Source organism: Carassius auratus, chromosome 29 (genome assembly GCF_003368295.1).
Source record: "Carassius auratus strain Wakin chromosome 29, ASM336829v1, whole genome shotgun sequence".
Lineage (NCBI taxonomy): Eukaryota > Metazoa > Chordata > Actinopteri > Cypriniformes > Cyprinidae > Carassius > Carassius auratus.
Genome location: NC_039271.1, coordinates 14,568,372 through 14,592,793, shown reverse-complemented (window position 1 = coordinate 14,592,793; position 24,422 = coordinate 14,568,372). Strand labels below are relative to the sequence as shown.

General features: G+C 35.2%; 4 protein-coding genes across 12 annotated transcripts; 1 reads left to right on the top strand and 3 right to left on the bottom strand.

The window, feature by feature from the left end:
- The first annotated feature begins 242 nt into the window (after positions 1-242).
- Positions 243-12,827, top strand: LOC113048178 (glycogen [starch] synthase, liver). 3 transcript variants are annotated; one of them, XM_026209794.1, is made up of 16 exons: positions 243-555; positions 1,161-1,342; positions 2,061-2,252; positions 2,474-2,659; positions 3,766-3,910; positions 4,002-4,119; positions 4,232-4,352; positions 4,467-4,573; positions 4,832-4,891; positions 5,198-5,276; positions 7,277-7,390; positions 7,627-7,753; positions 8,157-8,252; positions 9,768-9,931; positions 10,028-10,108; positions 11,924-12,827. In XM_026209794.1, exons 1-16 carry the CDS (start codon positions 435-437, stop codon positions 12,107-12,109), a joined length of 2,079 nt encoding a protein of 692 aa, XP_026065579.1. In that variant the 5' UTR covers positions 243-434; the 3' UTR covers positions 12,110-12,827. The 3 variants fall into 3 exon arrangements, with proteins under 3 accessions (XP_026065579.1, XP_026065580.1, XP_026065581.1); XM_026209796.1 differs by having other exon boundaries at positions 501-555; positions 1,187-1,342; XM_026209795.1 differs by lacking the exon at positions 10,028-10,108.
- A 142-nt stretch (positions 12,828-12,969) lies between these two features.
- On the bottom strand, positions 12,970-14,750 carry LOC113048181 (spexin). The gene is made up of 4 exons (XM_026209803.1): positions 13,726-14,750; positions 13,530-13,587; positions 13,375-13,437; positions 12,970-13,178 (listed from the first exon to the last, which is right to left on the bottom strand). The coding sequence occupies exons 1-4, from the start codon at positions 13,837-13,839 to the stop codon at positions 13,078-13,080; spliced, it is 336 nt and encodes a 111-aa protein (XP_026065588.1). The 5' UTR covers positions 13,840-14,750; the 3' UTR covers positions 12,970-13,077.
- A 350-nt stretch (positions 14,751-15,100) lies between these two features.
- On the bottom strand, positions 15,101-20,765 carry LOC113048179 (vesicle transport protein GOT1B-like). Of its 7 annotated transcripts, XM_026209802.1 has the most exons (7): positions 20,675-20,765; positions 19,857-19,948; positions 18,910-19,088; positions 18,524-18,605; positions 16,063-16,097; positions 15,869-15,880; positions 15,101-15,729 (listed from the first exon to the last, which is right to left on the bottom strand). In XM_026209802.1, the coding sequence occupies exons 1-5, from the start codon at positions 20,697-20,699 to the stop codon at positions 16,089-16,091; spliced, it is 387 nt and encodes a 128-aa protein (XP_026065587.1). In that variant the 5' UTR covers positions 20,700-20,765; the 3' UTR covers positions 15,101-15,729; positions 15,869-15,880; positions 16,063-16,088. The 7 variants fall into 7 exon arrangements, 6 of the variants coding, with proteins under 6 accessions (XP_026065587.1, XP_026065584.1, XP_026065586.1 ...); XM_026209799.1 differs by lacking the exon at positions 16,063-16,097 and having other exon boundaries at positions 15,102-15,729; XR_003276411.1 differs by lacking the exon at positions 15,101-15,729 and having other exon boundaries at positions 15,789-15,880; positions 16,036-16,097.
- A 2,350-nt stretch (positions 20,766-23,115) lies between these two features.
- LOC113048177 (short transmembrane mitochondrial protein 1-like) lies at positions 23,116-24,325 on the bottom strand. The gene is made up of 3 exons (XM_026209792.1): positions 24,134-24,325; positions 23,896-23,949; positions 23,116-23,722 (listed from the first exon to the last, which is right to left on the bottom strand). The coding sequence occupies exons 1-3, from the start codon at positions 24,146-24,148 to the stop codon at positions 23,651-23,653; spliced, it is 141 nt and encodes a 46-aa protein (XP_026065577.1). The 5' UTR covers positions 24,149-24,325; the 3' UTR covers positions 23,116-23,650.
- Between the last annotated feature and the right edge of the window lie 97 nt (positions 24,326-24,422).

Below are 24,422 nucleotides of genomic sequence, written 5' to 3'. Positions count from 1 at the left end.
TCATTTTTATATTTTATGTATTTCATTTATTTTTGACTAGTAATACTGATGTGAAAAAAACCCATTCATGATAAACCCATTGAGATATGCAATACATTATAGAAAAGTAAAAAGTATTTAAAAATAGCACTATGTGGTGTGCGTGCTCCTGCTGTCCTGGCTAAACCTTTGACCTTGATATGTGTGGACATCAGATATGCAATCACAATTTTTTTTAGACTTCACTAAAGGTTAGAGGAAGAGATTGAGCAACAATTCACAGTGTATCTAGGTGCTCCAGGCGCTGCATTACCTATAAGAGAAACTGCATTTGTTGTATTGGTGGCTGTTGGCTGATGGTTTTAGGTTCTTTACTAGTAATAATAGTAATTTGGCTCATTGCACATTTGCAAACCTCAGTTTACAGATAAAAACAATTTGTACGACTCTGTGAGATGCGGCTGTCCAGGTCTTTGTCAATATCGTCATTAAGTGGGCTTCCGCTATGGAAAGAGGAACGTCTACCTGTGCAAGATCTCCTGCTTTTTGAGGTCTCGTGGGAAGTCACAAATAAGGGTAAGAACTTGCGACACTTTATGTTTCAAGTGTGTTAGAAGTTTTAATTTATGTAATATGTTAACATTACATATATGCAAATAATTTATGAAAACATATATGAAAATAATATTAGATTTTATTTATGATACATAAAATGCTAGCTATGAGTTAAACCTTTGCTAGACAAATATGATGCATTTTCTAAAAGCACATTAGGTCAAAAGTGTCTAGAACTGTAAAATCACTTTTTTTTTATTCTATAATTTCTTTTAAAAAAAAAAAAATTTTACATTTATTTTCAAACTTTAGCTAGAAGGTCGTTGTGAGTTTGACCCCTGAAAGTGCATTTTACCTCAAGACTGTTCATCCTATTATCAGAAGGCTTGAAAATAGTTTAACAAGACAGAGTTGTCACTTAGGCAAATGTTTTCATGTGTGCAGAATTCATACAGTCTTGTATCAGTGGGGCTGTATAACAGGTTAAATATTAAAATTGCTTTTGAAAATACACAATGTCCAAATTGATACTTTTAAGTTTCACTTTCAGTCACTTTCTTATTTTGTTTATCTTCTCTGTTTCTCATTTACAAATGTTATATTTACAACCGTGTGTCTATCTCCAGTTGGGGGTATATATACTGTTATTCAGACTAAAGCAAAGATCACAGCGGACGAATGGGGAGAGAACTACATCATGATGGGACCTTACTATGAACACAACTTCAAGACCCAGGTGGAGAAATGTGAACCCCCAAACCCAGCCATCAAAGCTGCCATGGATTCCTTGATTAACAACGGTTCCCAGGTGGTTATTGGTGATTTCCTATCACAAGGTCCACGCACGTCCTGATTTTGCCAAGTTCTATGTGTTCCTAGGTCAACATATTTTGTTGACCCTGGAACAACATTTTACTCCAAAAATATATTCTTAACCATATCCCTACACCTAAACCTAACCTTAACCATGAGTAATCCCTAAAATCAGAGGATATGATAGATGAATGACACTGATGTACAAGCACCAAACACTGATTTTAAGCGTAAACTTCACAAAATCTATAAACTGGTTCTTCAAATCTGATTGGTTAATCACAATGTTGTTCCAGGGTCAACAACGATGTTGTCCCAGGAACATGTCTTACTTGGTAAAATCAGGTTCAGCCAAGGTCCACATATTATATGTAGACCTGGTATGATCAGGTAGACCTTAAATGATCAGGTTCATTGAGTTAGTTAGTCATTTGACCAATTTAAAAAATTGCTTCGAAGCTGGCAAAAACTTACAGCCTTTTTTATTAATTTTTTGCCTTGGTGTCATTTTGACCATTTCTGACCAGCAGATGATGCTAGAGTGTCACTTTAAAGAGTAAAGAGATTAAAATAAATAATTCTCAAATTCATTTTTCTGATGCTTTTGATTTTACAGATCTCAACAAGAATATAAATAAAAAAAGGGTCAACATCTTCACACCACCCAGATTTATTAGTAGCGTTTTTGGCCTTTACTTTCTCTCTAAACACAGGTGCACTTTGGCCGCTGGTTGATTGAGGGTAATCCATACGTAATCCTCTTTGATATTGGGGCATCGGCCTGGAACCTGGACCGCTGGAAGGGGGATCTGTGGAAAGTGTGCAACATCGGGCTGCCCTATCATGACAGAGAGGCCAACGACTCGCTCATCTTTGGTTCTCTTGTGGCCTGGTTCTTCAAGGAGGTGAAGAAATCCCTTTAGTAAACTTCACACTTAGAAACCATCTGATTTTGCTTGCCTGGAACACACTGCATGGATTATTTTTGTAGTTTCGCTTGTACGTTTCTAGTCCATCTAGCTGTAATATGAATGATTTAGTGTATGGTAACTTTGTGGGATGAAACTTTGAAGGTTTGATGGAGTAATGTGCTGGTGATGTCAAACCCGCATTTCTTCCTCTGCAGTTAACAGACCAACTACAGGACAAGCAGAACATAATTGCTCATTTCCATGAGTGGCAAGCTGGGACAGGACTTCTACTAAGCCGCTCCCAAAAGATTCCCTTGGCAACCGTTTTTACCACACATGCCACCCTACTCGGGCGTTACCTGTGTGCTGGCAATGCAGACTTCTACAACAACCTGGACAAGGTGAGGATTGTTTTGATGCTGTTCACTGTACCCTCACTGTCCAACAATATTCAAAGGCCCCTTACATATTGTGTCTACTACTTTTATATGCCTGGGATATACAAGACCTGAATACAGGACATACAGGATGTTTGTCATCAACCCACAGTCTGCTTATTTTTTGTGATTTTATTCATGCTTGCAGTATTTAAATGGCAGTATTGATAAGATCATGAAAATGGCCCCCGATTTAATGATTTTGCCTGGGGCCCCACAAATGCACGGGCCATCCCTGAGGATATATAGGTGTTGATATAGGTGGATTAATTTAACATAATTTCAGGAGTTTCAAGAACTGTTTGCGCTTCAAACAAAAAAAAAGAAAGAATAGATATAAGGGTAAATATGATTTCACTTGTCATTTCTCGGTTCATTTCATGATTTTATTAGATTTTGTTTAGCATTTTAAAATATAAAAATATTAAAAAAATGTATATTTTATATATTATTATTACTAACAATATTAATAGATGCATAAAATTTACACAATGTATTTAATATATAATGTAAACCATCCTGCACTTCCTATCATTATCTTTAAAAATACACATAAATTAATTTTTATATATATATATATATATATATATATATATATATATATATATATATATATATATATATGTGGCCTAAAATAAAAAAAATAAAATAAATTGGGGGGTGGGGGTCAATGTTACAAAATATTACAATTTAAAAGACATAAGACATACAGTACAACATCCAACATTTTTTTACTATTTAAAGTGTCTCCCACAGAAATCAGTCAAGTTGGCTTGTGTAGTGAACACCTATTAGAGGTGGAACTAAGCAGGTGTGAGTGCATGCAGTGATAATTGGGCCTGGAGTAAGGAGCATAAAGGTCATCATGCCTGAAGGTTGCAGGGGTTGATTGAAGAGTAATTGACACCAACTTATGATTTACCAGCTGATGCGAATGCCTTCTGGTTCCACAGAGACTTCCTTCAGGTGCTGATAAGGGAAAGTGAAGGTTGAAAAAAATGAACTCTGAATAACATTAGTCCATAGTCTTTCCCTTCAAACTGGTCATTTTGATTCTCTATTTCATGCAGTTTAACATAGACAGAGAGGCAGGAGAGAGACAGATCTACCATCGGTACTGTTTGGAGAGAACTGCGGTACACTGTGCACATGTCTTCACCACAGTGTCACAGATAACAGCTGTGGAGGCCAATCACATGGTCCATAGACAACCAGGTTTCATCTGCATTACAAAGCACCTCATCTAATTATTGACTTCTGGATATATCACGTTAAAAGTTCATGTTTATATTCATGGCCTTTGCAGATGTCGTCACCCCAAACGGCCTGAATGTTAGGAAGTTCTCAGCCATGCATGAGTTCCAGAACCTCCACTCCTTGAACAAAGCCAAGATCCAGGAGTTTGTTAGGGGTCACTTCTACGGGTTAGAGCTCTCTCTGTCTGCACAATAACACATACTTGTGCACTTACAAAATGTAGTTCTTGTTATATGATATAATGATAATAATAATAATAAAAAATGTTCTCATTGGCAGCCATCTGGACTTCAATCTGGAAAAGACCCTGTTCTTTTTCACCGCAGGACGATATGAGTTTTCGAATAAAGGAGCAGACCTTCTGCTAGAGTCTCTGTCCAGATTAAACTACTTGCTGAGGGTATGAAAAGTCATGGCTGTACTTAAGAAAACACTTATGTTTTTTTTAAATAAAAAGTAATGATAATCTAGCAACAATCAAAGCAAAGATTTTCATATGTAATTGTGTGTTTAGGTTCATAAGAGTGATGTTACAGTGGTTGTGTTTTTCATCATGCCTGCCAAAACCAACAACTTCAACGTGGAGTCTCTTAAAGGACAGGCTGTACGCAAGCAGCTGTGGTGCGTAACTGCTTGAATGCATAACCTTAGCATTACCAGGATATTACCAGTCTCCAGGATATTAATGAAATTCATTTTGTTTGTTAATTTTTTTATATGTACAACTAATAGAGCCCTAATACTGGATCAGCGTTTCCTTAGCTATACTAATATTATATATTAAGCAATGAAAGGAAGCCCCGATACAGAAATGGCTCTTATTTTTAGATGGCTTTAGTGTATAAGACTTCATTAAAATGTCTTACGTCTGTTTCTTAGGGACACTGCTCAGTTCGTGAAGGAGAAATTTGGCAAAAGGCTTTATGAGAGTTTGTTAAGGTTGGTGATTTTCCTGTCATAACTGGGCTCAAAATTGATGTGACAGTAAATGTTGTCAGTATATGTTAATGAACAGGAAGTATGAAAATCTGATGTCATAAACTGGAGTGGCTGTGTTGATATTTCACAGCGTTATCCTGGTGTTGATTGAGTGCGCTGCACTTCCCCAGGGAGTTGTCAGATTATAGGATATTCATAATGACATTGTGTGATGTCAGTGGGTCATTTCCCATGAGCTGAGGCTTAGGCTAACTGATTTTATATTCAGATAGGATCTCCTCTAATGAAGCTCTTCTGCGTTCACAGGGGTGAGATCCCAGACATGAGCAAAATCCTGGACAGAGATGATTTCACAATCATGAAGAGGGCCATTTTTGCAACACAGGTTAGACAAAATGTTAAAAAAAAAATTACATAGAAAAATTACTTTTCTAATTAATAGACATATTTAAAAATGGTTATTACATTTGAACTGTTCAAGAGCATTTTTAATAGAAATGCAATTTGTAATAAAAAAAATTAATAAATTGACAGTTGATCTGACCAATCATAACGCCGAATCTGCAATTTTCGTCAGACAAACAAACCAGAGAGGATAGTAGAGTAAAGGGGCGGTCACACTGTACTTTTGTTCCATTGACTTCAATTCATACGCATGTGAATTCATCAGACTGGAAACTCAAGCTAAAGGGGCGGTCACACTAGATTTTGAACGTGCAAATTTAATGCTGTGAATAGGGCTTGGGCGTTGTGACGTCATTACTTGGCGTGGCCGCCACGTTGAATGCCTCCTTTACTGCCACTCGGACTACTGCGCAATGTTTAGACATACTCCCTCTCATCCGTGTGTCTTAATTTGATTAATTAAAAATCTATTTTAACCATTTTCAACCGTTGCTGTATTGTGGGGTGTAATAGCGCAACACATAATCGCCATGGGGAAAATAAAATGAGAATGGATTAACTTTACACCGCTTTCCTGCTTGGAGGCGTGACTACGGAGACCATAACATCTGAATATTAATTTATATATCTTAAGTCAACATTGAAAATAAGGGAAATTTCTCGAGTTACTCATCCAAAATACGGGAAATTTCAACATTCATCTTTTTGTTGCTATCCCTCTGCTGACAGCTAGGTCTAACGTGACTTTAGTTACAGATTGGCGTGAAATCGTGCTCTCACAACAACCACGCTATCTTAAAAAGCCCAACATCACGCTAAGGTTGCTAATTTTTTGTCATCATCTCTTTGGGGCAGTCGTGGCCTAATGGTTAGAGAGTCAGATTTGTAAACTATAGGTTGCATGTTTTAGTTTTGGTATCCGTTGGAATTGTAGGTGAGGGGGAGTAAATGTACAGCGCTCTCTTTCGGTCACCGTGATTTTGCCAAGCAAGCAACATTTTTTGATGAACCTGGATCAACGTTAATGTCCAAGAATATAGAATTAACCTAATTCCGACCCCTAAACATAACCCTACCAATAATTTATTCCTAAAATCAGTGGGAAATGATAGCTCATTAACAAGGGTGTAAGAAGCACCTAACCCAGATTGTAAGCCTAAAACTGAGACCCTTGGGCAAGGCAACGAACCCCATACTGCTCCGGGTGTGTGTTTACTGTGTGTGTGTGTGTTTGTACACTTCTCACTGCTGTGTGTGTGCACTTAGATGGGATAAATGCAGAGCACCATTTCCAAGTATGGGCCACCATACTTAGCTACACGTCAAACGAGGATATGGGTCTGAAGATGGACATCTCAGAACTAATAAATAAGCATTCTCAGGGAATTTTCATTCCCCTGCATGGTTTTTTATGAATAGGCTCTAATCAAAGGTCAGGCTTAGGTTGTAGTGAATATTGACATACTACGCCTCTTTAAATCTGAGGTGGAAACCCCTGCATCGCTCTGCTGGATTACTTGTGTTACAGAGCTTAGTGACGTATTTAACCGCATTTGCTGACTGTCTGCAGTCGATCGATTGAATGTGTTACTGAGATTTATTCTACAGCTTTTTAATGGCAGTGTTATGAGCAGCCAGTCAATATACAGCTACTCCGGTTAGATTTATCTGGGTATCAATATTTCGGGGAGAGATATTGATCTGTTAGCGTTGGTGTTTGTTTATAAGAAGGAATAAGAGTAAGAAATATGTCTAATATTTCTAAAGGGAAAAGTCCATTTACGTTTTTCATATGAGTGATCTAGACTCTCGAATTTAATGGCAAAAGTAATGTATAGAAAGCATTAAAATTGTGCAAACAGAAGCAGAGCAGGCAGCCAATTTTTATAGTAAGATTAGGATTTATTATTATTACTGAAATAATGGAATGGAAATACATGATTAAATTTTTTATTACATCCATGCGTTTGTTCTCCACAGAGAAACTCTCTTCCTCCAGTTACAACTCACAACATGCTGGACGACTCCACAGACCCGATCCTGAGCAACATCCGCAGAATCGGCCTCTTCAATGGACGCAATGACAGAGTGAAGGTGTGTAGTTTACTATGGTGGATGCCAGTATACTTTCATTAAAAGCAGCTAAAATGTAGGGCACCGTATTTACTTTTTTTTTTAATCTTTTTTTTTTCACATTTGCCCAGTTGTATTTGAATTTAAGATTTTTTATGTTTTACCATGACACTGTTGCATAAAAATTATGTACTTTACTTAATCGAATTATAATTTCTCATGATAAATTATGAATGCGTTCATTGTTTTTATGTCAGATTGTGTTCCATCCGGAGTTCCTGTCCTCCACCAGCCCCTTGCTGCCCATGGACTATGAGGAGTTTGTGCGCGGCTGCCATCTGGGAGTGTTTCCATCCTACTATGAACCATGGGGCTACACTCCAGGTTTCACACAGAACACACACATACACACACACACACATTTCCATTTTATTACCTTCTCAGCATATTCAATTTTAATAAATATTTTAAGCTTGATTTGATTGATTATTTATTAATATGGGTCCAATTTTAAAGGGTTTAGGGGGGGGGGGGATAAAATGACTACTTAGCTTAATGATATTTTGTTCATTTGTGTGTATATATATATATATATATATATATATATATATATATATATATATATATATATATATATATATATATATTATTATTATTATTTAAAATGTATATTTTTTATGCATAGGACCTATGATCTCATATAATGAAATAATATATTTTTTCATGTATCATGTATATTGCATTATGTGACTCTTAGTGATAATTTTTTGTAATGTGATGTGTTCAGGTGAGTGTACCGTCATGGGCATCCCCAGCGTAACCACCAATCTGTCTGGGTTTGGCTGTTTCATGGAGGAGCATGTATCTGACCCTTCTGAATATGGTGAGTGAATAAGTCACTGCTTAATCATTTATTTATTTGCATTATCACTTTATTTTAATTACACTTCATACACTCCGGAACAAAATCTTAAGACCGGGGGATGCATTGCAAGACACATTTTGCACTAGTGGATCATAACCGGGTTGTAAGTGCTGCTTCAAAATGCCAAAGGAAGAAACAGGAACAAGAGACAAAAAATAGAGAGTAGGCAATTTACTGAAAACTGCATTTAAACTCAAACAGGCTGTTCATCAGCTGATCAAAAGTTTAAGACCATAGCCATAAAAAGGTCAAATCTGCACAAAAATATGGCTTTCATGTCATTGTTCTTCAAGCAGTCATACTGTCAAGATCTCCTGATGGCAAAGGTAAAAAGGCTTTCTCTCTTTGAACGCGCCATCGCTGCTGAGGTCGGACACAGCAAGACAGTCATTTTACATTTCTTTAAAAATCCTGACAAAAAAGTCAAGTGGTAGACCCAAAAATATTTCACCTGCACTGAGCCGCAGGATCCGACGGGTTGTCCGTGAACACACAGGTCGATCCTCGAGAGAAGGGCTTGAAAAACAAAAAACGTCTTCAAAGGCCACGTCTCCTCCCACGACACAAACTTGCCCGTTTGGAATTAGCAAGGGAGCACCAAACATGGGACATTGAAAGGTGGAAGAAAGTTTTATTCTCTGACGAGAATTTTTTTTTACCTGGAAAGTCCTGATGGCTTTCAACGTTACTGGCATGACAAGGAGATCCCACCTGAGATGTTTTCTACGCTGCACAGTGGAGGAGGCTCCATCATGATCTGGGGTGCTTTTTACTTCAATGGGAAAATGGAGCTTCAGGTTGTGCAGGGGCGTCAAACGGCGACTGGCTATGTGGATCTGTTGCAGCGGGCCCCCGTCTGTGCAGTAATGACTGGGTCTTTCAACAGAACAATGCTGCAATTCACAACGCCTGCCTGACGAAGGACTTCTTACAGGAGAATAACGTTGCTCTTTTGGACCATCCTGGGTGTTCCCCTGATCTAAATCCCATTGAGAACATTTGGGGATGGAAGGCAAGGGAAGTTTACAAAAACAGACATCAGTTCCAGACCGTGGATGCCCTTCGTAAAGCCATCTTCACCACATGGAGCAACGTTCCCATCAGCCTCCTGGAAACAGTCGCATCAAGCATGCCGAAACGAGTGTTTGAAGTGATCAACAAGAACGGTGGGGCTACTCACTACTGAGTCCTTTTTTGACACTTTTAGTTCTGTTGTGCGTTTATTTTTGGGCTATGGTCTTAAACTTTTGATCAGCTGATGAACATGAGTTTAAATGCAGTTTTCAATAAATTGCCTATACTCTATTTTTTGTCTCTTGTTCCTGTTTCTTCCTTTGGCATTTTGAAGCAGCACTTACAACCCGGTTATGATCCACAAGTGTGAAATGTGTAAAACTTGCAATGCGGTCTTAAGATTTTGTTCAGGAGTGTATTTGATATAACACATTGAATCTGTCTCTGTATGTGCTGTAGGAATCTACATTGTGGACCGGCGGTTCCGTTCTGCGGAGGGCTCGTGTAACCAGCTGACTCAGTTCATGTTTTCGTTTTGCCAGCAGTCACGTAGACAGCGAATAATCCAACGCAACCGCACAGAGAGACTCTCTGACCTGCTAGACTGGAGATACCTCGGACGGGTGGGTGTCATCTCAGCTTATCTCTGAGCATTCAGGTGTGTTTCACCTTTGTTCAGTTGATTAATAAAGTGTTGACCTGGGTTTCTCTCTGCCTAGTTCTACATGTACGCCCGGCATCTGTCCCTCAGCAGATCCTTCCCTAGTAAATTCAAAATGGACCATCTTAACATTGCACCGGTGAGCCCTGCTAACACTCACACTCTCTCAGCTGCATGTTCATGGCTTGTCATGTCCCTCTGTCACTGACAATGACAACTCAATGGAGTGCTGCACTCCATGTAAGCTGTGTGCTTATTTTCAATGTATGACCCTAGGGCAAGGATGTTAATATATCATTAATAAAATGTAAAATGATATGTGTGTATATACACTACCAGTCAAAAATTTGGGTTTCTTATGCTCATTAGGGCTGCATTTATTTGATAAAAAAAGTTTTATTGTGAAATATTATGTAAAATAAAGTTATTTATATATATATATATATATATATATATATATATATATATATATATATATATATATATATATATATATATATATATATATATATATATATATATATATATATATATATATATATACACACACATTAAAATTTAATTTATTCCTGTGATACAAAGCTGAATTTTCAGTATCATTACTCCAGTCTTCAGTGTGTAACATGATCCTTCAGAAATCATTCTAATAATATGCTGATTTATTAACAGCGCTGTAAACATGCTGTGCTGCTAAATATTTTTTTGGAACCTGTGATACTTTTTTCAGGATTCTTTGATGAAGTTAAAAAGTAATACATTTTTTATAATATAAATAAAAATATTTTCTAACAATATACAAGAGTATTCACTGAATTTGGAAAGCATGCTTTTTCTTTTATGCCCCTAGGGTTTGAAACGACCTACAAAATGTATTGAAATTAGAGTCTTTGCCATGTTTGAGCACATTTACATTTATTCTGTATTCTACATTTAAAGAGTCTTGTAAATGTTTTTCTTGAACTTCGATCTATTTTTGATTTGTTGGATTGTTTGTGTGTTTTAATTATTTATGTGTCTGAAACTATATGTGTGCTGCCGTTTTTGACCAGGTCTCCCTGGAAGAAGAGATTATTATATCTCAATGGGATTTTTTCCTGGCTAAATAAAGGATAAATAAAAATAAATAAATACCCTACAGTTGAAAAGTTTGGAGTCAGTAAATATTTATTCTTTTTGAATTTAAAACAAGGCAACAGCAAAGATTTATATTTTGAATAAATGCTGTTCTTTTAAACTTTTTTAATTATCAAAGAATCCTGAAAAAAGTATTGCAGTTTCCAAAAAAATATTTAGCAGCACAACCGTTGCCAACATTGATCATTCTAATAATAAATCAGCATATTAGAATGATTTCTGAAGGAACAATACAAACCATTATTTTATATTGAAATAACATTTTGCAAGATTACATTTTTTTTCTTTATTTTTGATCAAATAAATTCAGCATTGATGAGCATAAAAGACTTGTTTAAAAAACATTTTCCATAAAAATAGAAAATCACTCAAATACACCTTGTCCTGAAAGTCAGGTTTATATGACATAATTTATAGAAATCAAAGACAATAAATAAAATTATTTTCATGCTGATGTGGAGCAAGTACTTTCTATCCACTTGTTGTTGATGTTCATCTCTTTCCTAATCCGAGTGTTATTGAATGTACGAGTATGTGTGACGTCTAACACTCCAGAGTGATGAGGATGAACTGAGCTTCGTTCTCGAGTTTAATTGACAGGATAACATTTACATGCACAGGAAGATGACTTGATTTCCATTCGAACTGTGGCGATCCCCACAGACTCACTCACAGCTGATCTACACATAAACTTTACTAAAACCACACACACGCAAATAAACCTGCCGTATTATTAAATAATTGAATAAAGAAGTCTCTAATGTAATTCTGACTCTATCTAAATTAGTGTGACTAAATCGAAATCTTTTTGTTTCCACAGACACAAGGCTTCCGTTACCCCCGACCCTCTTCCGTCCCTCCATCCCCATCGGCTTCCCTCCACTCCACCCCTCACCACAGCGATGAGGAAGATGACGACAGCTATGACGAAGAGGAGGAGGCAGAGAGGGACAGGCAGAACATCAAGGCACCGTTCACTCTGGGTGAAATGGAAAAAGGGAAGTAAGATCTGCACCCACCTGCTGCTGTAGTTCAGACTCTTTCAGAAATATTCACACCCCCTGCCCACTGAGAATGTGCTACATTCATCTGCCTGCAGTCTTTGAACGGATTATTGATGAAGTATCTTCAATGTATGAATGAGAAGATAACATATAGTGGGTTTCAGAAGTCTAAGATGATCCTGAAAATCTGGAATTTAATAACCCATTTAAACTAAATGATAACTGAACCATGTGGACTCATTTGTACAGATTATTGTAGCTTTTGTTGAAGCTCAAGACACTCTCATCAAGTTTGACTCAAGTAGACTTTTGGATATAAATTCGGTACTAAAAACACATCTTATTTGGTGTTTTAAACCACATTAGACATAAAATTTGGCATATATTATTAATTTGTGTATTAATGTTGAAAAACTATTATTAATGATTAGCAAAGTTCATGTATCCTATATCCATGTTTTATTAAAAAGTCTCAATCACAGTAGTGGTTATCAGTGCAAATTCAGTTTAATTAATTGAGAAAATGTTCACATATTTGCAAATATGTATTTTGCAGACCAGTCAATTCACATGAGAAAATTAAAAAGACAAAAAAAAATCTGAATCTGTACAGTTAATTATATATTACACAGAATTCCAATCATCATAAAAAGTCTCTTTTCCAAGATGATATGTCTTGAACAAACCACCCATTATTTCCCCTGAAAGAAATAAAAGAAATAAAAATATCTTACTATCAGTCTTTTGTTTTTTAAATGAGCAGTCCAAGTGGAATCATTCAAACAATCTGGAGACACACATAACTCTACATTACTCAGATCTGACTGTAATCGTGTTGACCAGTAAGTGATGAACCCTCAGAGATCTCAAACACTGTAGCAGAGGATGAAAACTTGAAAACATTCAATTCCAAATGGCTCACAAAGCAGGAAGATGAAAGAGGGAGTTGTTGGCGCACTTTGAGCAAGTTTCAGTAAGCCTCATCCTCGTCTCTGGCTTGCTGGAGAACATTTAAGAGAAATGCAGCCGCTTTAGAGATCCTCAGGTTTTCTGTGTTCTGGCTGCGGGACTCTGTGGAGTGTACATATGAGTTTACAAATTAATACTAATATCTGTTTACAAACTTACAATTAGTATTACACTTCCTTAGTATTAAACAAATAGATTCCCAGTTGCATGCAATATGCACACTAAAGTCTCAGCAAGCATAAATAATGGTTTACAGTACAAAAGTCAAACATGGTGAGATTTTCTTTTTAATTCGTACCCAAGCGTATTGTGTCATACAAGTCCCCGTCATTTCTGTCTTCTGTCACAAAGCGCCGTCCCTCTATTAGAAACATTAAAAAACTAATTCATTCAAAATTGTACAGAACAAAAGTAACGATATAAGCAGTTTTAGACCAAAAATATGGAACATACGTGTGCCCTTCAGATATAACATGGCTTGAGGCGTCCAATTCCGACGCTGAAAACTGCCCTTTAATTATATATTAAAGAAAAAAGAACAGATCGATTATTTGCACGTTGAGATAGAACATAATTAAAATATCTAATACTTCCAAATAATTAAAGTTTTAAAATAGTAAATGTTTAAACAAATAATATTAAATCATACCTTGGGTGCACACCAGGAATGGGACACAAATGTTGCCAGAAGTAACAGCACAAGTGCGTAAGCTGCAAGAGTCCTTAAATCCTGAAAAGATGAAGTCGTGTTAAAATATATCATTCCCCATGTGCAAGAGCATTGCAATCAGCCTTTTACAACTCTGTATATTAGTCTCTTTTCTCTTCATTGTTAATTACATTATGCACAAAAGTATCTAAACAAGATTTCTACTATTAAAATGACTAAATTCCTGGTGGTCAAATCAGCTTCTCTCTTTTTTCATTCTGTCTAGTCAGTGAAGGCATGAATGTGGACTTACTTTCATAGTGTCAGACGTTCTCTTCAACTGTTGAGTCTCAGAGGCGAGATCAAGAATGAAGACTGTGAAGTGTGTCCTCGATATTTATAATCATCAGGGTGGGGGAATGTTGAATGAATTAGTCTTCGGCTATAGGTCAAGTCCCATTGATTCACAACGGGGCCGGACCATGAACCTTTCGGAGCTATTAGTTAACCCTTCCTTTAAAAATAATAAGGCTACTTTACTGCGATGACGTTTTGAAGACACAATCGCAGGGCTGGTTACATTTACATCTGTTAGCTAGGATGCGTTCTAGCACTACTGAAGGGAAATTTCCATTTGTGTGACTTTTAATAGCTAACTAATGAAAAGAAGTGGGGGGAAAATATTGATATGTTTGCACCTTCAGCAATGAAGCGTCTCAAATACACCAGCTAATCGTTTTTTATGAATGAACAGTGAGCGGCTGACTCTACATATATAAATACCTTCTGGGCTCTGCCTCTAAATTACTTGCAATTTATGTCACTTCTCGAAGGGAATAATGGATAAGAAACAGCCTTAAATGCATATGGCCTCTGAAATAGATTACAAAACAACAAATCATGGCAGAGTAAAAATTAGGTAGAAGAAGAAAACAAGTCTGTCTAATTCCTCAATATAATTGAGACACAATTTGTCATTTTTCAGATCAACAGAGGAAAAAACAAACAAAAAATGCATCGTGGGTGTGTGTATGTGTGTATAAAACAATTGTTTTAGAAAAAGAATAAAAATTATTTGTATCAACAAGAACAACAATACAAATTTTTTATCAGAATAATATATAAAATAATTTATAGAAATCGTGTGCATATAGATAGAAATGTACTATTAATTATTGCTTTTGGTGATAATTCAAACATAATATTTTATCAAATAAAATGAATTAAAATATTTTAATACTATTTTGTATTATTATTAAAAAAAAAACTTTTTAAATACCCTTGAGGAACCCAAAAAATGTCTATTGCACTTTTTTTTTTCATTTTTACTCTATACCCTCAATACCTAATGAAGCAATACTACTACTAATAATAATAATAATGACACTGACCTCATATCAGGTTTTTAAATATATTTTTAAAAGTTTGTGTTCGCAGAACCATTTTGAAATTCCAGTGCTGCAATCTGACAGTGATTGAGAAATATAGATACATTTTCGAAGACAGAAAAAGAACAAAATATTTAACAATAATAATAATACTTATAAATAATTATTATAATAATAACAAGAACATCTCAATATGCCAGTCTGATTAGAAACAGTTGAATTTTACCAGTAAGTGTTAATATCACACTTGCATTTTTCAGCAGGTGTCATAAAAAAAGAAAGAAAAAAAAAATCCAGAAATTAAGAGTCATCCAGCTCTCCTCCTGCTTTAAAATACAAATATAGACACAACCATGTAAAAAGGCCATTGTTGTAACAGAATAGACTTTAAGAAGTCACTTTTACACATTCAAACAAACGTTCCCGATGAGAGGATCTCCGGTAACTTCTTAATGAAGTTTGCGTTTATAAAGTAGGCCACAGTTGTTCAGGGATGCTGGATGTTGTGACGCAGCTCTACAGATGGCTTTGCTTTGGCGAACGGCTGACGAAGGAGCGGCTTCTCTTCCACGCTGCATAGTTTGCTTCTCACTGATGTAAATATCACTCAGACCTCCTTGCAATGGAAACATGTCTGAATATAAAGCTTCAGTAATACGACCTCTATACTTCTCATGGCTGTTTTATAGTAATGCTTTAGAAAAAACATCATAAATAAGCGGAGTCTTTTAAACCATGTTGTTGCTTTCACTCACTTTGTCCACATACTAAAGAAACAAACAAAAAAAAAAGGATTAGGACAATTTCAAGGAATTTTCTAGATTTTTATAGATATGAAATTACAATTAGATCTAATCTGATTGATGATGCATTTATCACTTCAAATAATTAGTGCACAAAGGACGGCATGATTCATGCTCACATGCGCACAGAATTAGCAGTGACTGACCAAGATAGCTGACTGTCCGCTCAGCCTTAGGAAGGCTTTAAAAGAACAACAAACACATGTTGAAAGACACTTGCAAGAGACCGTTTGAAAGGTGAAAACAGGTGGCAATCCAAGTGTTCATCTAAATGTTTGCGTTAGCCACTAGTTGAGTGCTACCGTCAGTTCAGGTTATGTTTTTGATACACTACCATTCAAAAAATTTTGAAAGGAGTCTCGTATGCTCACAAATACAGAAAAACAACAATACAGTGAAAGACTAAAATACCCGTTTCCTTTTTTAAATACATTATAAAATATAATTTATTCCTGTGAAGGCAAAGCTGAGTTTTCAGCATCATTACTCTTCAGTGTCACATGATCCTTCAGAAATCATTCTAATATGCTGATTTAGTGCTCAAGAGACTATTCCTCTACGTATTATTATTAATATTATTATTATCAATGCTTAAAACAATTGAGCTGCTTAATACATTATTAGTAAAAAAAAAACCTTTTGATTAATTTAAAGCATCCTTGCTTATTTATTCCTGTGTATATTTTTTAAGTACTGACCACAAACTTTCAAACAGTAGTGTATGTCATTTCTACGGAAGTTCTAATCGGCCATGCACTATAATTTTTTTCCTTCTTGTTTTCTCATTAAAACGACTTAATTTTCTTATCTCGACATAACGCAAGTTGTTTTCTCGTTATAACGACTTAATTTTCTCATTATCTCGAAATAATGCAAGTTGTTTTCTCGTTTTGACGACTTAATTTTCTCATTATCTCGAAATAACGAAAGTTTTCTTCTTATGATGACTTAATTTTCTCATTGTCTCGCCATAACGAAAGTTGTTTTCTCGTTATGACGACTTAATTTTCTCATCTCGAAATAACGAAAGTTGTTTTCTCGTTATGACGACTTAATTTTCTCGTTATCTCGACAACGAAAGTTGTTTTCTCGTTATAGTGACTTAATTTTCTCGTTATCTCGACAACGAAAGTTGTTTTCTCGTTATAGCGACTTAATTTTCTCGTTATCTTGACAACGAAAGTTGTTTTCTCATTATAACGACTTAATTTTCTCGTTATCTCGACATAACGAAAGTTGTTTTCTCGTTATAACGACTTAATTTTCTCATTATCTCGACATAACTAAAGTTGTTTTCTCGTTATAACCACTTAATTTTCTTATCTCGACATAACTAAAGTTGTTTTCTCGTTATAACCACTTAATTTTCTCATTATCTCGACATAACGAAAGTTGTTTTCTCATTATAACGACTTAATTTTCTCATTATCTCAAAATAACGAAAGTTGTACATTGATGAGAAATGTGAGTTATATGTAAAGTGCATAGGCTAATTTAATTCAGTTTTGTTCTATGATGTTGTAATCGTTTTTTTCTGCACACACACACACTACACATACACATGAATGCTCTTTTCAAACAGAAGCTTGTAACGCACATGATATATCTGTCACAGCATATAATGACTACTAAAAATTACAAATTATATATAATTGTATTTCAAATAAAAGGAAAATTAAAAGTGAGTTTAATCCAAGCAGCTCTAAAAGATCTTAGAATAGTTCTGCATCCTTCTGCGCTCAGCCTGTGTTTGCGCTGTTGTTTTGAAATGTTAATTACAAAAATGAAAAGTTTGGTGTACTGTCTCTGGAAAAATCAACAGTGATTGATCAGCCTTTATTTATGTATTGTAGGCGTTATTACCTATAGGTGAAGCAAAATTTGCTGTCCATCAGATGCTTTTCAAAGTTGAATTTGTTACTATAGCAACATTAAAAATTGTCATGTCGTGATAGCGAGAAAACAAACTTCCGTTATGTCGAGATAACGAGAAAATTATATCATTATAATGAGAAAACAAGAAGGAAAAAATAATAATGCGTGGCCGCTTAAAACTTCTGTACATTTCAGATATTCAGTTTTATTCTACAATAAATAGAATTAGCTTGTACTAGGATGATATTTTTAAAAAAAATAAGGAAAAATACTGCTATTTCACAAAGCTCTTAATATAAAAAAAAATAGAACAATTCCAAATATATCTGAACAAACATATGACTTGTTTTCAAAGATGCCTCTTTTGATTTGTATTCCATTTAGTGGAAAAGCATGTTAGTCTCATAGCTCCTAAAGCAAGCAAAAGCTTTTGAATTTATTTTAAGACCGTGTCCTAAACAGATATGATGTTATAAGCTGATATTGATAAGTAATGTGTCTGTTCACACTGATAGTGCAAATGTTAACACAATCACATTCAATCAGAACGTACTTGTTTAATGGTTTGACAGCTCATTTACACTTTTTTTTCCCATGTTTGTTCTTTGTCATTTATTGCATAATGCCTGGTTAGGACACGGGTTGACTTCAATCTTAGAGGATCCTTATATGAAAATAAAAAGACCAGCTCACGATCTCTTCTTCTTCATCGCCCTGCTGAGTAAAACTTACCCCACTAATAAAGGGAAGATTCAGCAAGTATCCCAGCACAGGAATCCTCCTGATGAAGCTTACGACCGCTGGAAAGAATCCCCTACACATGAAGAGAAAGAAGATATATTATTAGGAATTACTGGAATCATTTTGAGATTAATGCACGTTTTATATTTAAATAATATAATTGTTTTACTTAACATTGTGTCAAAAAGTTCATTTAAATTTCTCATTTACTGTTAAATTGTATAATTTATCTATACTGTATATGCATACATAATATCTATATCTGCCTTTAGCCAATCTGTATCTATTAAAAACCATATCAAGATTCATATCTACTTAGAGCTATAGCTGCATATTTTTCCTGGATTAGAGATTCCTAGTCTTGTAAAAAAAAATACCTGAATAACAGAAAGAAGCCATAAAACTCTAGAATCACTCCGATGATGGGCCACCCAATCAGCACTATGAGGACGCCTCCTAGAAAGAAGCTTGTGGCTTTCATTTTGTGCTTCTGAAAGAAGAACCTGAAGGTCCTCTCCAGACCGATCACAAATGCCAGCCCGACAACAAAAAAGATCTGAGACAAATGAAGACCAAGAGAGAGGTGAGAGAGGAAATCTGGCCTTGGGTGGAGGCATCTGTGCTTATTTGTCTCAAGTTCACTTGTGCTATAAATTTATATAAAAATTGTGCTTGAGCTATTATGAGATTATTGATAGCAGGAAACTGTAGAAGCAGCATAATGAAGAATATGATGAAAATGTAAGTAGAAATCCGTAGTAAATCAATGTGTAGATACTATTTACAACAAACTTATACAAAAGAAACTGATCAGAAACTAGTAAATATATTACATTATTAAACTTTGATACATAAATTAAATACATTTAATATACATATATATGTATATGTATACTGTCCTTGAGCAAGACACCTAACCCCAGCTGCTCCCGACGAGCTGGATGGCGCCTTGTATGGCAGACACCGCCGTCGGTGTGTGAATGTGTGTGTGAATGGGTGAATGTGAGGCAAATTGTAAAGCGCTTTGGATGGCCATGTGGTCTGTTGAAAGCGCTATATAAATGCAGTCCATTTACCATTTATATATATATATATATATATATATATATATATATATATATATATATATGTATGTATGTGTGTGTATATGTATATATATATATATATATGTGTGTGTATATATGTATATGTATATGTGTGTATATATATATATATATGTGTATATGTATGTATGTATGTATGTATATATATATATATATATATATATGTATATATGTATACTGTATATATGTATTTATATATATGACAACATGAGAACACTCACATTTCCCATGGCAAGGAGAGCTTTATCGAAAAACAGGATCATCCCAAAAAACAGGAAAAATACACCAAATCCCATTAGCCCTATTCCAATTTCTGTAGAGAGATGAAAAGCCATAAAATAAAACCAATATTATGATATATATATATATATATATATATATACATTACATTTATTCATTAGACGCTTTTATCCAAAGCGCCTTACAAATGAAGACAGTGGAAGCAATCAAAAACAACAAAAAGAGCAATGATATATAAGTTCTATAACAAGTCTCAGTTAGGTTAACACAGTACACGTATCATGGGCTTTTAAATAATAGAATAAATAAAAAGAAAACAGATGGAATAAAAAAAGAATAGTTATTATATATATATATATATATATATATATATATATATATATATATATATATAAATATATATATAATAAACACACACACACATGCCTTTAATAGCATGCGAATATATAAACACACATGCATTTAACAGCATGCGAATATGTGATTTATTGATTTTGATGATCAGAAGTATGAAACTGTGTTTATAGGACTGTTCTGTCTTTATGCATTACGTCTGGTGCAGTTTACTGTCAAATTTAAAGTGGGAGTTCAGCCAGGACGCCTTTTTCGTCTGTTTTCCGTCTTTTATGCTATACTGTAACTGTAACCGTAACCGGTGGAGTGTTATCTACACGCAGCTGCATGAATCTATACACGCACAGGCCCTCCAGAGAGAGGCGAAATAATAAACACCGCAGGTTTTGTGAAAGCACTGACTCTAGACACTGTCAGGGAGACAGACAGGTTATGTTGATCTTACTCTGGGAGTCGGTGAGGGAGATCATCTTGGCTTGTTTCGCTCAACAGCTGACACCGGAGTGGCGGCCACGCGTACCGGAAACACTCACTTTCAGCTTCCGGAGAAATTTTCCCCGATTCACTTTTACAAACCTGATGTATTTCTTTACTGTCTATGGATGTATCTCGTATTGATTCTGAATAATTGCTTTTTTGAATAAGTACTACGATAAACAAATCTAAAGCAAGTTTAAGACATTTAATGTGTTTTTGCGTGTGATGACGTGATAAAAGGCATTGTAGTAAAAAATATATAGTAACTGTTCATATGTATTATTTTACACACATAATTTTAACCAGAATAACCTTGATAAATGTACACACAGATGCAACTGTAATATTTGGAGTGGACTAACGTACGGATAAAGTTGTTTATTTCCGTGTGCCACCTGCCGGTCAAAACTTACAACAGCACACTTTTAACAGGACACCCCGGTCTACCTCTGGAAGTTTCTAAAGTATATCATGTTTTTATTCAGTCTATGATTATAGTCCCTTTCACACAGCAATAGCATTAAATTGCAGTAAAATTACCGGAACGACTTTCCCAGTAAATACATAAACGCTCTGTGCACACAGGCAAAGAGGTCCGTCTTTTAACCAGCACCATTCACACATCAATTTAAAAATTGCATCAACTTTTTGAGCAATTTTGCTCGGCAACTTTTTTTAAGCAACGTTGCTTAGGCACTTCCCCATTAAGGATGGTTTACAAATTTAAATCTGAATACTTTAGATCGGTTGTGAGCCCAGTGTCTAACCGGGTTGCCCATTAACTGCAACATTGCCTAAAGTTGCCCAGTGAGCCTATCATCAGCCTACCATCAGTGTAAGCTTTTATCTAATTTATACTTTCATATATGATGAATAATCTTAAGTGGATGTTTTTGGCACTTTCCATGAATAATGTGTCAGTCTGTGTCCCATTATTTGAATCCTATGTTTCTCTGGTGTATTTTAGACAAAAACAAAATTCAGCCAAGTTTTATATATATATATACACACACACATACATAAACACAACCCGATTCCAAAAAAGTTGGGACACTGTACAAATTGTGAAGAAAAACTGAATGCAATGATGTGGAAGTTTCAAAATTCTATATTTTATTCAGAATACAACATTGATGACATATCAAATGTTTAAACTGAGAAAACTGAGTGTCATTTTAAGGGAAAAATACGTTGATTTTAAATTTCATGGCATCAACACATCTTAAAAAAGTTGGGACAAGGCCAGGTTTACCACTGTTTGGCATCCCCTCTTCCTTTTATAACAGTCTGCAAACGTCTGGGGACTGAGGAGACAAGTTGCTCAAGTTTAGAAATAGGAATGTTGTTGTCCCATTCTTGTCTAATACAGGGTTCTAGTTGCTCAACCGTCTTAAGTCTTCTTTGTCGCATCTTCCTCTGTATAATGCGCCAAATGTTTTCTATGTTTTCCTTTTTTTCACAGTCCATTTTAAAATTCTCTTGGCCCAGAGAAAACACCTGTGCTTCTGGATCATGTTTAGATATGGCTTCTTTTTTGACCTATAGACTTTTAGCCGGCAACGGCGAATGGCACGGTGGATTGTGTACATGACAATGTTTTCTGGAAGTATTCCTGAGCCCATGTTGTGATTTTTTTTAGTACAGTAGCATTACTGTATGTGATTCAGTACTGTCTAAAGGCCCAAAGATCACGGGAATCCAGTATGGTTTTCCGGCCTTGACCCTTATGCATAGAGATTGTTCCAGATTCTCTGAATCTTTGGATGATATTATGCACTGAAGATGATGATGATAACTTCAAACTCTTTGCAATTTTTCTCTGAGAAACCCCTTTCTGATATTGCTCCACTATTTTTCGCCACAGCATTGGGGGAATTGGTGATCTTCTGCCCATCTTGACTTCTGAGACACACTGCCACTCTGAGATGCTCTTTTTAAACCCAATCATGTTGCCAATTGACATAAGATTTTGCTAATTGGTCCTCCAGCTGTTTCTTATATGTACATTTAACTTTTTGGCCTCTTATTGCTAGCTGTCCCAACTTTTTTGGACGTGTAGCTCTCATGAAATCAAAAATGAGCCAATGGCATGGCATTTAAAAATGTCTCACTTTCAACATTTGATTTGTTATCTATATATTCTATTATAATGTACGTTTATGAGATTTGTAAATTATTCCTTACCTTTTTTACTCACAATTTGTAGTGTCCCAACTTTTTTGGAATCGGGGTTGTGTGTGTATATATATATATATATATATATATATATATATATATATATATATATATATATATATATATAGCATGAAAGTATAAAGTGTATATAATGTGTAGCTTTTTGTTTCAGTTGATACATTTTAATATGGCATTTATTTAGTAAGTATTACTAACAATAAACAACAATATTGGTACCCAACTTAAAACAGACATTTTATTAGTATGTAATCTCACACCTTTATTGCAAAATATTGAGAAGCCTTTATGAAAATTGCAGTCATTTTTTTTGAACAACTGATTATTATGTGCAGTTTATATTTGCACTGCAAAACTTGTTTCTCCATAAATACAGGGAACCCAAGAACTACATCACACTGGAAGCCGTTTCTGAACCCAGAAATATATATATAATATATATAAACGAATAACTATCCCAAATCTAACAGCAAATAAATCAGGTGTAAACAAATTCACCCGGAGTTAGAATGAAAGAGAGAGAGAGAGAGAGAGAGAGAGAGAGAGAGAGTACAATGCAAAATGCAGAACATGTCAACTTTCAAAACAATTTGATTTTGAAGCACTATTTGACACAAGGATTATACTGTGCACCTTGAGGGCTAATCTCCATATTTTAACACAAACTAGATTACATATTCTTGTTGTTTAATGTCCATCTTTAGTTAATTACAACTATCCATATTTCCCCACAGGGCTGGTCTCCTGTCCCTCATTCTGGGGGTTTCTTCTTGGCCTCCACGTCCTTCTTAAAGGCCTCGATTTTCTTTGAAACATTGGGAACCTTGAAAACGGTGTAAACAGAGAAATTATTTCAGACATTGATCGCTAAACAGTAGAGCTGTTTAATCTTATTTCAAGACTAATGCTATTTCAGTCTTAAAATCTAAATCAGTTTATTATCAAACCACAGATTAAATCAGTTAATGTGTGAATAAAAAATATGGTTTTTATAACCTCGTAATTCTGTGCCAGATACATGCCAACCACATTCCCCAGAGTGAAGCCGAGCTGCAAAAACACGAGATGCTCTATAAACAAACTTATATGACAAATAGATACATTGTTCTATATTAAATGTTTGTTTAGTTCAAATTAAACCATTTGATCAGATAGTTAACGTTACTTAGCAAGCGAATAAACGCACGTTTACAATCTCACGATCAGGTGTATAAATATATATATATGCACTTACTATGAATTGCATCATGATTAAAACTTTGAAATTATGAAAAGAAACTAAATAACAGTGACACCGGTATCGAAAGCTAGGATTCTTGTGAGTTTAACCAGAGAAAGGACTTTGGTTTAACACACGTCTAGCCTTCAACAATGTAGATATGACATCAGCGTGACAGCCACACACCGGAAGTAGTATTCTTGCAAAATAAGAGTCTGTTTATGAAGTAAAGGGCACAGATTAATTGCGCTACGACAAATTAATTATAGACCAGTTTGTGATTTAGCTATTACTTTAACTTTAT

Coding starts and splice junctions, on each gene's coding strand:
- LOC113048178 (XM_026209794.1), top strand. CDS start 435: ATGCGGCTGTCCAGGTCTTTGTCAATATCGTCATTAAGTGGGCTTCCG. Junction 4,574..4,831: donor GCTGTACGCAAGCAGCTGTG/GTGCGTAACTGC, acceptor TCTGTTTCTTAG/GGACACTGCTCAGTTCGTGA. Junction 4,892..5,197: donor CTTTATGAGAGTTTGTTAAG/GTTGGTGATTTT, acceptor CTGCGTTCACAG/GGGTGAGATCCCAGACATGA.
- LOC113048181 (XM_026209803.1), bottom strand. CDS start 13,839: ATGATATATTTTAACACGACTTCATCTTTTCAGGATTTAAGGACTCTT. Junction 13,588..13,725: donor ATTCCTGGTGTGCACCCAAG/GTATGATTTAAT, acceptor ATATAATTAAAG/GGCAGTTTTCAGCGTCGGAA. Junction 13,179..13,374: donor GTATGACACAATACGCTTGG/GTACGAATTAAA, acceptor TACACTCCACAG/AGTCCCGCAGCCAGAACACA.
- LOC113048179 (XM_026209797.1), bottom strand. CDS start 20,699: ATGATCTCCCTCACCGACTCCCAGA. Junction 19,949..20,674: donor CTCCCTCACCGACTCCCAGA/GTAAGATCAACA, acceptor ATCTCTCTACAG/AAATTGGAATAGGGCTAATG. Junction 18,606..18,909: donor GGCTTCTTTCTGTTATTCAG/GTATTTTTTTTT, acceptor CTTCATGTGTAG/GGGATTCTTTCCAGCGGTCG.
- LOC113048177 (XM_026209792.1), bottom strand. Junction 23,723..23,895: donor ATCTGGCACAGAATTACGAG/GTTATAAAAACC, acceptor ACCGTTTTCAAG/GTTCCCAATGTTTCAAAGAA.